This window comes from Barbus barbus, assembly GCF_936440315.1.
Source record: "Barbus barbus genome assembly, chromosome: 38".
NCBI classification, from domain to species: Eukaryota; Metazoa; Chordata; class Actinopteri; order Cypriniformes; family Cyprinidae; genus Barbus; species Barbus barbus.
In genome coordinates this window covers 103,719-116,992 of record NC_136716.1, presented here as the reverse complement: position 1 = coordinate 116,992, position 13,274 = coordinate 103,719, and the positions used below count along the sequence as shown (strand labels likewise).

Below are 13,274 nucleotides of genomic sequence, written 5' to 3'. Positions count from 1 at the left end.
TTGTATGATGAGACCCAGTAATGTAGTGTATGTGGAGAAGAGGAGGGGTCCAAGAACTGATCCCTGTGGAACCCCAGTGACCAGCTGGTGTGCTTTGGATACCTCCCCTCCTCAGGCCACCCTTACCCTTTTTCCACCTAAGCAGTTCCAGGTGCTAGTTCAGAGCCAGTGCTATAGCTGGTTCTTAGTTAGTTCGACTGGCGAACCCTTTAAGAACCGGTTGCTTTTCCACATGCTAGAGAGCCAATACAGAGCCAGCTCTTACGTCACTGAATACGTTTCATGTTTCGGTTCACTAGCGCAGCACAACAGGCTTGTTCGATGTACATCAGCGCCACGCAGATTGATCGATCGGCACACAACACACTAAAGCACGGTGAGAGCGATCCAAAAGCATAAAGAGCCGTCTGCTTTCCAGTCGCTCCCGCAGTACCCCGATATGCCTCGCACCGAACGGTCCGCGCTGAGCCGATCTATCCCGAACAAGCCTAAACAAACTATCAGCAATGGCGGACGTTGCAGTGCTATTTGATGTTCATGGCTTTGCGAACCTACATCGGCATCCAAACACGGCGAATCAAACAAGTTAGCGTTTAGCTGCTATTTCAAATATGGCGGTCCAAGTTTCTGTTCGTCTTGTTGGTCACGGTAACCCCGCCCCCAGCTCCTGACGCAACCGGTTCTTCCTTCTAGCCCAGCAATGTTTTGGTGCTACTTACGAACCGCTTTTACTGGTTCGGAGCTGGTTCTTTGGATGTCGAAAAACAAAGAACCGGTTCGAAACTAGGCTCTGGCTCCGAACCAGCACTGGAACTGCTTAGGTCGAAAAGGGGTACCTGAAGGACCTACCAGTGAGATAGGATTCAAACCAGTGAAGTGGAATCTCTGAGATGCCCAGTGATAAAAAGGTGGACAGGAGGATCTGATGATTCACAGTGTCAAAAGTGGCAGATAGATCGAGCAAAATAAGGACTGATGATTTGGAGTCAGCTTTTGCAATCCGCAAGGCTTCAGTGACTGACAGTAGCGCAGTCTCAGTTGAATGGCCACTCTGAAACCTGACTGGTTAGCATCCAGATGGTTGTTCTATGACAGAAATAATGATACCTGGTTAAGAACAACTCGTTCGAGTGTTTTTGCTATGAATGGAAGGAGAGAGACAGGTCTGTAGCTATCTGTAAGTGAAGTGTTTAATGTAGGTTTTTTGAGCAGTGGGGTTACCTGAACCTGTTTGAATGCAGTGAGGAAAGTGCCTGTGAGGAGAGATGTGTTGAAGATGTGTGTGGGTGTTGGTAAGAGTGTAGGAGAGATTGCTTGGAGAAGGTGTGAGGGAATAGGGTCTAGTGGGCATGTTGTAGGATGGCTGGAGAGGAGAAGTTTGGATACTTCTGCCTTAGTGAGGACACAGAAGGATAAGAAGGGAGTTTTAGCAATAGATATGGTTGGTTTGAGTTTATGTGTGTGTGGAGCTGAGAATTGACTACTGATTGTTCTAGTTTTGTCTGTGAAGAATGTGGCAAAATTATCAGCTGTTATTGAAGTGGTGGGAGGTGGTGGAGGGGGACAAAGGAGAGAATTTAATGTTTTGAAGAGGTTACGTGTGTCTGGAGTGCTGTTGATCTTGTGGAAATATGAGGACTTGAGCAGAGAAAGATGAAATCAAGGACTGATACATACTCAGGTCAGACAGATCTTTTGACTTGCGCCACTTTCTGTCTGCTGCCCTGAGTTTGGACCGATGCTCACGAAGAACATCGGATAACCAGGGGTTAGAAGGGGCAGCCCATGCTGGCCTGGAGGAGAAAGGACAAATATCATCTAGACAAGAAATAAAGTGTAGAATAAAGTGACAGTTGCTGCATTAACATCCAGAGATGAGAAATGGGTAGGTGAGGAAAGAGAGGAAGACACTACAGAGGACAGAGGGGAGTGTAAAAGGTAGCGTAGATTTCATCTAAAAGTAACAGGTAGAGAGGTTGGTTGCACACAGGTAGGAAGATGTAATGTTAAATGTTATGAAGAATTGGTCAGAGATGTGTAGGGGTTTTACCAAAATGTTGTCTGCAGTACAATTGTGTGTGTAAATTAAGTCAAGTTGATTTCCTGATTTGTGAGTGGTTGTGGTGGTAAGGCGTTTGAAATCAAATGAAGCTAGGAGTGAATGGAAGTCTGCAACATAAGTCGCCAAAGACTAAAAGCAGACTGCCATCCTCCGGGAATGAGGACAGCAGCCCATCCAGCTCTTCTAGAAAGGTGCCCAGTTGCCCAGGAGGGCGGTAAATTACCACAACTTGGAGTTTTATTGGAGCTGTTACAGTAATCACATAAGATTCAAATGAGTCTTTAGCCCGATTCGGACGGTAATTGTTTCTCAGGGGGACGTAAGTGATTTTCACCATATACAGGGGGTAGTTGGTAATTTAATTGCCGTCTGAATCCACATCTCTGAGTTTACGAGAAGAAATAGATTCAAAATTCAGCATTTAAACCCTTTTTGAACACTCCCGAACACCGTACAGTAACTGTTGTACTTCAGTGTAATTTGAATACAAATGTATTTCTGAAATGCTGGAAAGTATTTAAAAGAGCAATACTTCATAACTGCTCCACTTTGCGAGTGAAAGCAGAAAGAGAAGAAAAGCACATAAACATTTGAAATGGGTCTTTATTATGGCAGCGGCAAGTATGCAATACAATTTTAAAATGTGTATTATAAATGGATATATCGCGTATAATTATATATACAACTACACCGCGTATTTTCCTATTTTTAAACAGGAGATTTAAATAATCAAATAATAAATAGGATTATACATTATAAAATATGCTTGGAATAATAAGAATATATTTTACATAAGTATTTTAAAATACATTTTTCACAATAATAAGAATAAATTTGTAAATAAAATTCATTCAACTGGGACATGGAGAACAAGACACGGGAACACAAGTCTGACACACGCACTGCCGTCTGCTATGTTGACTACCGCATCTCCCATAGTTTAAAGCATAAGCTGAGATAGATTTTTATCACTAAGAAAATTAAACTATAACTGAATGTATTTAAAGAAAGAGCAACTTGTTCAGTAAACCACTGTTTATTAAAAAAAAAGTTTAGTTTTTCCCCCTGCTCTATGGTAATCGAACCATGATGTTAAAACCGAGGTACGTACCGAACCATCATATTTGTGTACCGTTACACCCTTAATATATATATATATATATATGTGTGTGTGTGTGTGTGTGTGTGTGTATATATATATATATATATATATATATATATATATATATATATATATATATATATCTTGCTAACTTCTGTTGCTTTGCTGTAGGAACCCAGACATCCGGTGATTCCTCTAGAATGGAGTTTGCACAGGATGGATTCAGCACAGCTTTCACATCAACTGTAAATAAATATACGAAATTAATATACAGAATCCTTAACATTAAACTCCTCAGACCAAGTGAATGGTTATAGTAAAATTATATTTTTTGAAAACATAGCAAAAACAAAAACAAAAACAATTTCAATGAAGTTAAGGTCAGGGCTCTGTGATGACCAATTCATACTTGAAAATGATTCCTCATGCTCATTGAAACACTATCTCACAGTTTGGGCCGAATGAATCTTGACATTGGCATCCTGGAATATGTACATGAGTACATGTTCCAACATGGTTGTTTAAGAAATGACAAGCTACACACTGCATCAGTTAGGGTTAAAAGAATAGTTGCAAAACATATACAGTAGCATGTAAGAAAAATATTAATCACTGAAATAATGATCCAGTCCTACACTCTTAAATGTATGCTTATTTAAATCCAATTGGTGACTTTTTTCTTCATTTTTATTATTGGAGATAATTCATGGAATTCATGCTTAAGTGAGTCATACATTGATATGTGTTGAATTCAAAGCATCAATTTTTCGCTTAAGGGGACTAATTTGCATCCGTGTTAACAAGCACCTCGGTTTCTCTCGAATGTAAATGAAACACTCATTTACAAACATACTGTAACTTTTTATTTTTTTAGCGACAGAGATACTTGGAAATTAAATAAAACATTCCCTTTCATTTTTTTTTTTTTTAACAAGTAATCTTTTGATTATTTATAGCGTTTTATTAAAGAAGATTTTCACTGAATGGCTTGCAAAAATGTTTGTTTTGTTAGGGCAGTGTTTTATTGAGTGCTGTGGGAGCTTTCCAGTGGAAAGGTGGATATCAGGAATATTTTCCAAATGACTCCTTTCAAACAGGCAAGGAGCATGAAAGCTATCTAGGTGAGGCTTAATTTTTGCAATACTCTAAAATATTGAAGACATGAGAGTCAGTTAAAGTCACATTCTTCTATATAGCAAATACTACTCAGAAAATGCATACTACTGAACTATTGCATTTTGTCTGAAGGTTATTCGATGGCTGTTGCAACAGTGTCAAGCACCAACTATGCTATTCTAGGAGCTCCAAGATACAAGCATCAAGGACAAGTCATCGTATCACAAATCAGAGCCAATCCCGCTCTGGATAAACTGCTGGACTCTCCGAGGGTTTTTCACTTATATTTTTGGCGTCAAAACCATGCATAAAAACACAGTATCATTTTCACTCTGCAATAATTGTGTAATAGGTCAAGATAATGCAGTGCTACTGTAAGTTTGATTTCAACATTGGTGGAGACCTAAAAGCAACCCCCCCATCACCCAACACACATTTCTCATCTAAAGCGTTCAGTTATAGATATGGTAGCCAACACACTCATAACTCATAAAGGCAGTTTTTTTTTATATGTCAACCAACAACATTACACTTTAGATTTCTGTATCTCATTATAAAATATCTAAACAAGCATTCATAACTGAAGAAAACATTTTTCAAAGACTGCCATTAAAGCAACTGTATATAAGTTTTTATTTTTATTTTTATTTATTTATTTTTACCTAATTTATCTTAAGTCTTTAACATTAGAATTCAGACATGGTTTTAAGAAGATGTGGGATGGGTGCCGTGAAAGCAGTACAGAATCAAAACACAAATAGGCAGTATGCTGTTACAATCTGCAGAAAGTATATAAAGCTAATATTAATGTTCAACTTCCTCTTTTCTCAGCCTCAGATTGGCTCATATTTTGGAGCTGAGATTTGTGTGGTGGATTTGAACAGTGACTCCAGTACAGACCTTCTCTTGATATCTGCACCAACATACATGGAGCCTGACCGAGAGGGCAAAGTGTTTGTTTACACCTTTACAAGTCAAGTAAATGATGGGGATATGACTTTTTAGAACAATTTGAAATGAATTCTGATTTAAATCAAATTAATTTTTTTTTTTTTTTTTTTTTTTTCTATCGTCATAGTTTGTTTCTTCTGGTGTGGTGCTGGTGGGAATGGCAGGTCAGAGGGGTCGGTTTGGCTCTTCTCTGGCCAGTCCAGCAGATCTGAATGGCGATGGTTTCACGGATGTGCTGATTGGAGCTCCTCTGGAGGGGAATGGACAGGGCAGCATCTACATCTTCAATGGAGGAGTAGATCAAATAAATCCCACATATTCACAGGTGAAAAAGACGTAGTTGGTGTCACTTTAAGGGCTTTGTAGTTTAAAGCACCTTGCTTGCATTACTTTACTTTTCCTTGGTTTACTTCATGGGCTCATTCTAATATTTTCATTATCCGTTTCATTCCCTATGTGTGACGGCAGAGGATTGCTGGATCATCTGTGCGACCAGGTTTGCAGTTCTTTGGGATTTCGTTGAGCCAGTCCTCTTTAGACCAGACTCAAGACAGCCTTCCTGATATTGCTGTTGGGTCCATGGGAGCAGTTCTGCTTCTCAGGTCTGTTAAAAGATCTAAAAATATATACAATTACAGAGTTTCGGCCATAATCACTCACATATGTGTTATATGTGGATCATTCAGGTCCAGACCCATCATGCTCTTGAACACCAAAGTAACTTATAACCAATCCAAAATAACAACCAGTGTAACAGACTGCACAAAGCAATTGCAAAACATCCTGATTGTGTGCTTCACCATGAGCGGATACAAACACAGCCTAACAGGTCTACTCATAAACTAATTACATACTAAAACGTTTTTAGTTTTTGTGCATAGAACTCTTGAAATCCGGTATTGTTGCATTGCTAATACTTTTTGATTTCTTGTAATCAATGATGTTTTCTAGGTTTGGCTGCAAATATTAATTACACCATAATGCTGGATGCCAAGCGACAGAAATATCGAGCATATTTCAAAGCCAAAAACCGTCTCCACAATGATGTGATGGACGTAAAATTGCAGGAAACTTGCAAAAGTCATGCTTTCCTTATAGAGGTAAGCTTCAAATGTCATTCTGTTGTCTAGCTTTTCTGATTAAACTTTCATTGAATCTGATGATGAGTGAAGGCAAAAAGCCGAAGACTTGAAAGAGCTATTCTTGTTTCTTATACCTGAAGCTCAGCCTTTTTAAACTTTTTTAATTATGCCTTAATTTTTTTTTTTTAAAAGAGAATTAGCAGGATGCAAAACAGCATATTTCGGAGAATTATTAAATTCCTTACTATTTCTTGTTTCTATCAGGCTTGTCCCGAAGATGCTCTGAATCCTTTGTCCAATGAGTTAACATTCACATTTGAGGGTCATCCATCTACATCTAGAACAATGCAAAACTTGAGGCCAGTACTGCTGCCAGAGATAAAGACCACCACAGATCACAATGTAAGAGTGTTCATCTGTGCACAATCCTTAATACCTTTAGAACAGGGCAAATAAGACGAGAGACGGATCCATTTGTAAGCTTTATTAAACAGAGACATGATCAAAAACACAGGTAGGGTCCAAACACCAGCAAACAGGTATGGCAAGTGCAAAACAAGAATAGTCCAGTGAACAGACGTGGTCGATCGGCGGTGAACATAATCCAGGGGGGCAAAACAAAGAGAGATAATCCAAATACACGGTAATAGTCCAGGCAGGGGCAAACAGAGTCCAAACGACAAGGCAAGAGAAAAATACAAGGCAGGCTATAAACTTCGGGAAAGAACAAGACTAAGCTAAACTGAAACATGGAATGGCTCAGTATAACAGCTATCACTAGGTGAGTGATAAACGCAGAACAATACTCTGTGATCTGAACGAGGAAGTCCAAGGCTTATAAAGTGTGTCTGACTGGTAGCAGATGTGAGTGTGTAATCAGTGCAATGGATGATGGGAACTGTAGTCCGGAGTGACATGTAACAGTCTGTGTAGTGTGAGAGTCAATGTAACGTAAGAGCAACCTCTGGTGGCAAGCGGATGAAAATGTAAAGAAAAAAAAAGTATACAGGCTATAAGGTTGTCACAATCCATTGTGACAACCTTATAGCCTGTATACTTTTTTTTTCTTTACATTTTAGTTCATTCTAAAATGTACAATCATAGTGTTCTAATATCAAAGGAGGTTAATTTAAGAATCAACAATGCAGAAATGCACAGTGGTTTCAAAACATTTAAACCTCATCACATACGAGATTCTTGATTTTTTTTCTTTCTGTGCCCTCATGTTGTTTTACAGCTAGATTTTGAAATAAACTGTGGCTATGATAATTTATGTATTGATGACCTCAGAATGGATTTCAATTTCTCTGGGTGAGCAAATAATTAGCTCTATTCATTTCTAAAGTGTAATATTGATAAAGATGAATAATTCCAAACTATCTTGACATCTCTCTTTTGTTTCTATCATCCAGATCTACAAACATAGAGGTTGGGATCATGCAGGGGATCAATGTGACAGTGTTTGTAGAGAACAGAGGAGAAAACTCATACAACACACTCTTCATCCTTAACTACCCCTTTGGATTTTCCTACAGGAGAATCACATCTAAACAGGTAAAAACGGACATAAAGGTACAAATGCTGAAAGTATAGCAGTTAATCACGATAAAGATCTAAGGAAAATTAGCTACTAAACAATTAATATACAATATACAATTTCAATGTGTGTTGAAATATATGATAAACGCTCTGTGTGAACAGGGCAGAGTGGAGTGTGTGTCTCTGGATGGTGTGCAAGGAGTTAAACAAGGAGAAACCACCTGCTTCATCAGTAAACCCATCCTCAGGGACAACTCTCAGGTAAACAATTACAGCCATGACACACGTGTTTGCTCATGTGTAGTGCTGCACGATAATGGTTGAACTCAGTGCTTCTCAAATTTGTCCTGGGAACCCCTCACCACTACACATTTTGTATGTCTCCCTCATTGGACACAACCAAGTCAAGTCTTGCAGATTCTACTAATGATCTGATGAGTTGAATCAGGTGTGTTAGAGGAGGGAGACATACAAAACTTGCAGTGGTTGGGGGTCCCCAGGGCAGGTTTGAGAAGCACTGGTTAAAACTGATAATCATGATTCTTTTGCTAAAAAATTTGAATCATGATTAACCAAGAAATTTCTTCTTACGTTTCCCCAGATTTATTGAACGTTCATGTAGGCACAAATCAAGAGAACATCAGCTCATACACTGGGTTTACTTCACCCAAGTCTACTTTCCTGGTTCATTATTTTCATCATAAACATTAATACACTCTCTACATTATGAATGAATGAATGAATGATGCATTTATATAGCGCTTTGTGTATTGCTGTACACCCAAAGCGCTTTACAATCATGTGGGGGGGTCTCTCCTCAACCACCACCAGTCCAGTTTATGAAAACTGGTAGAACGTTAAGAAGCTTCTCTCAAAAGTTAAAACTATAAAAAAAGCTTGTTTCTGCCATGGAATAAACAAATATAAAAGGTAATTGTGAGTTTTTATCTCACAGTTTTTACCTTTTCTTGTAAATGTGAGTTTATATCTCAGACTTTTTCTCAGAATTTTGAGTTTATATCTTGCAATTTTGACTTTTTTCTTTGAATTCTGAGTTTACATCTCACAATTCTGTTTTTTTTTTTTTTATTATTGTAGGATTAAGGGATCTAAAATATGTTTATGCATTGATATGTGCTTTATAAGTACTAATAAATAGCCAATATGCTAGTAAAACAGTGAAAATCGTTTTCTTTTTTTAACATTTGAACCTTTTTCAACATTTAATGTTTTTTTTTTTTTTTTTATTCAGCAGCCACAACCGCAAACAATATAGTAGAGATTGATCTTTGGATTTATTACAGTTTATCACTGAGAAGGTTTGCTCACAGATTTAGTTGCAGAAAATAGTACAAGCGGCCAGTGGTGGAGGGTGAACCAACTCCAGTGTAAGGCTAAAAGTAGCCTAAAGTTGGTATAGTCTAATCTGCTACAATAGCAGCCCCACTGCTATCATCATAAACCAGTCCTTCTAGGCAAGTACCAGATATGGGTGTCATGTAGGCTAATAAAATATATTTAATAGGACTGAATTTGTATTTAACATGATCACAATTTAATAAAGAAATTGTAAGTTGCTATTTATAGTGTTTTCATTTTGACAATAATAATAGTAAACAATAAATAAACAATTATCTCCTGGCCAGAGGAGAACTGGCCCCCCAACTGAGCCTGGTTTCTCCCAAGGTTTTTTTTTTCTCCATTCTGTCACAGAGGGAGTTTTGGTTCCTTGCCGCTGTTGCCTCTGGCTTGCTCAGTTGGGGACACTTAATTTTTAGTGATTATCGTCAATTTGATTTAGCAGATACTATTTAAACTAAACTGATCTAGACAATGACATCTCTGAACTCAATAATGAAATGCCTTAACTGAAAATTGAGTGTTTAATCTTATTTTTATACATTACTGACACGCTATCCTCCAATTTGATACTGTTAAGTGCTTTGACACAATCTGTATTGTTAAAAGCGCTATATAAATAAACGTGACTTGACTTTGACAGTTACTCAAACTGTGTCTAAAGTATATACATAAAGTGAGTGAAGAACACTAACTTCGATCTATTGCGAAAAACAAAACTGTTGTTATAATCACTGAAGCTGTCTTCACTGTGAAATGAATCTCTTACTTACATTGTACGTACATCTGCGCTTTGTTGTTTCTGATGAAGAAAGTCATGAGAGTGCAGAATTTAGTCAGCGAACACTTGCACTGAGCAAAACTCTGGTATTTTAGCGATGACTCATCTGAGCACCTCTGATTGGCCACTGCATTCATAAGCTAAACAAAATCCTCTGTGATTGCTATAATGCACAATGCTGTAAAAACGCATAAAAAGAAATATGGTGCAACATGAGCAGATCTTAATTTAATGCCAGAAGCGACACTTTGAAAATTAATTTTCACTTTGTCAGCAACAGATGTAATAGATTTAATTTAATTGTGTCCCTGTGGCCAGGGGAATGCTTAAACATGCTCCGCCTATGCAAGTGGCCTTTAAAATCTTGACATCTGGCAACCCTTAAAGCTAGTGGGGGCTTGTTACAAATAGAAGATAACATGAATGTAAAACCTTTTTTAATAAAAATTAATAATAATAAATTAATTAATTGATTAATTATGAATATAAATAAATAAATGTTTTTATTATTGTTATTATTTATTTATTTATTTATTTATTTATATTCATAATTAATCAATTAATTAATTAAAAAACAAGCAATTTCAGGAAAAAATAACCAGGCCAGTATTGCAACAATTATGGTTAATTAATCAAGAGAAAATGTGATTAATCATGCAGCCCCACTTATGTCAAGTCAATGCAAATTGTGTCAAAGCAGCTTTATATCAGCTTGATATAAAGCTGGGTGGCTTTATATCAGCTTTACAGTATTTAGATGGAGAAATCGTTTGTCGAAATAGTGTCATTCTGTGCACATACACACTCATTTATTGACTAATTTTAGACTCAGAGCTGTTTTCTGCTGTTGTCTTATCCAGAGCAATTTTGATTTAATTTCATGTTGACATATAACTTACATATAACTTATCTTTGAGCTAGTCCAACATTTAACCTTGTTTTTCTCATTCTGGCATTTTTGTCCAAATTCTAGGTTGTGTTTGAGATTACATACAGTATTAATAAAGAAAGTACACTGGGCCAAAATGTGACATTTAAGGCTGAGGTCACGAGGTATGACATCAATTTTAACTGATAAATTTTAACTGATAAATGCTGCTGATGAACCAAATCTCAATCTCTCATAGTGGGAATGACAGACACTCGAGCAGCAGTGAGTTTTTTAAAGAGAGGACCATTGGTGTTAAATATGCCATCTATATTGCCTTGATAAGGTTAGTGCTCTGCTTCATGTTTCTCTATAAATAGTAAACAATATCAAATTTCTTTATCCTATACTGTAATATTGTAATTGTTTTTTATTATTATTATTATTTTTATTTTTTTTATGAAAGGCATGAAAATTCCACCATCCACATTAATTTTACTTCAGGGAAAAAGGATCTTATGAAACCAGTCCAGCAGATAATAAAGGTATCAGTTCAAATTCTATAACTTAAAGTACACCGAAAATAATTTAGCACAGAAACAATTTTCACTGGAGTTTGAATTTTATTAAACATTTTGGGCAGTCGTGGCCTAATGGATAGAGCGTCGGACTTGTAACCCGAGGTTGCGGGTTTGAGTCTCGGGTCCGGCAGGAATTGTCGGTGGGGGGTGAATAACAAGCGCTCTCTCCACCTTCAGTACCACAACTGAGGTGAGACCCTTGAGCAAGGCACCGAACCCCCAACTGCTCCCCGGGCGCCGCAGCATTGGCTGCCCACTGCTCCAGGTGTATTTTCACTACTGTGTGTACACTTGGATGGGCATACACCATACTTGGTCACATGTCATTTAAAAAATTCTAAATTCAAAAAGTGACAAAACAGTCCAAAAGCAACTTATTCCACTCCTTTGCACCTGAATACTCTGGTGCACCTGAAATCTTAATTTAATCTGAAAAAAAGAGAAAAGAGAATTAAAATACTCTAATGTTAATTATTCTACATACCATTTTTAAATTTAGAGATGCAATAGTTGTGCAATGGTTAACCATCCAAGCTGCTCAAAGTGTCTACTTTCCACATAACTAAAACAATGTAATCCTAAAACTAATCTCACCACTTTCTTTTGTGACTTTTGTAATTTTGCCATCCACATACTGATAAATCAATCATCCAAGAGATACACGCATACTCAAAATGACCTTGAACAAGTCCTGTAGCAAGCACTCTTAAACTTTCCAAAATCTAAAAAAACTAGTATATCTTGCAATGTATTTTATTCTAGCATTAGCTTTCCACAACACTTTCCAAGCCATATTTACTCCACTTAAATTATTATCAAAAAAACTGCCAAGATAATTAACCAATGTTTTATTTGCTAGGACATACTCATCAACTTTGATTATTAAGAAAAATTAGAAAGTAGAAAAACAGTAGAAAAATTGAAATAGTATTATACTATTGTAGGTTTTGTTAATATTTTTAATTATTTTTCTTATATTTTATGCTTTGTTTTTATTTAAATTTTAGTTAAGGATTTAGTAATTCTTTTTTTTTAATGTCTATATAGGTTTTATTATATTTGATAATATTTAGATAATTTGATATTATATTTGAGAAATGCTGCTTTTGCATACTGCAACTGAAATAAAATACAAAGTTTATATTTTATTTTACTTCTGTTATTGTTCATTTCAAGTAATGAATTTTTGCATGGTTTTAGTCCTAGTTTTCATTTTCAATAATGATAATAACCCTACGTATCTTATAAATAGGTCTTATTAAATTTTTAAGATTTACAACAGAAGAAAACACCCCATGGCAAAATGTCTATACTGTAAATAATCCTTCCTTATTCTTCTTGCAGATTGAAAATGACCTTAGAGAATTAACTTTCAAGGTTTTCATCAAAGTACCAGTGAAAGTTGGTGATACTGACATCTGGACTAATTCAAGTCTGCAAGTGTGTGAATTTATTTATTATATTACAAGCCAGTTACAGATTCTTTTAAATACAACAGCATCCCATCCTTCACCCATTATTGCTATCCTATGTTGTAAACTGGAGTGTCCTTTAATTTCTTATTTATCTATTTATTTATTAATTTAAAAGATTTTTGGCTGTAAGAGGGAGAACATTCAGAAGCCTGTTATCAACAATTTTATGGATATTATTAAAAGTCAGCGTATAGTGGTAAGGACACTTTTTGAGTTTTTACACATTTGATTTCCTCATTTAATTTAATAATTCACTGTGTTCCAAATTATTATGAAAGTGACATATCAGTAAGATTTTATTTGTTGTTGCTGCTCAACAGTTGCATTGTCATAGTTTCTGTTTTAATTCAATTAATTT

General features: G+C 36.4%; 1 protein-coding gene across 4 annotated transcripts in view; it reads left to right on the top strand.

Annotated features, from left to right (window-relative positions):
* LOC306858074 (integrin alpha-X-like) overlaps positions 1-13,274 on the top strand; it is a 64,977-nt gene that overhangs the window by 48,109 nt on the left and 3,594 nt on the right. For all 4 annotated transcript variants that reach the window (XM_079398457.1, XM_079398458.1, XM_079398459.1 and 1 more), the window contains 17 exons: positions 3,336-3,409; positions 4,177-4,285; positions 4,413-4,552; positions 5,112-5,258; positions 5,359-5,556; positions 5,700-5,833; positions 5,918-6,060; positions 6,183-6,331; positions 6,578-6,715; positions 7,551-7,624; positions 7,726-7,867; positions 8,015-8,113; positions 10,966-11,045; positions 11,120-11,206; positions 11,327-11,405; positions 12,786-12,881; positions 13,032-13,112. In XM_079398457.1, coding sequence (XP_079254583.1) covers positions 3,336-3,409; positions 4,177-4,285; positions 4,413-4,552; positions 5,112-5,258; positions 5,359-5,556; positions 5,700-5,833; positions 5,918-6,060; positions 6,183-6,331; positions 6,578-6,715; positions 7,551-7,624; positions 7,726-7,867; positions 8,015-8,113; positions 10,966-11,045; positions 11,120-11,206; positions 11,327-11,405; positions 12,786-12,881; positions 13,032-13,112 — 1,970 coding nt within the window. The remainder of the gene's footprint in view (positions 1-3,335; positions 3,410-4,176; positions 4,286-4,412; positions 4,553-5,111; positions 5,259-5,358; positions 5,557-5,699; positions 5,834-5,917; positions 6,061-6,182; positions 6,332-6,577; positions 6,716-7,550; positions 7,625-7,725; positions 7,868-8,014; positions 8,114-10,965; positions 11,046-11,119; positions 11,207-11,326; positions 11,406-12,785; positions 12,882-13,031; positions 13,113-13,274) is intronic.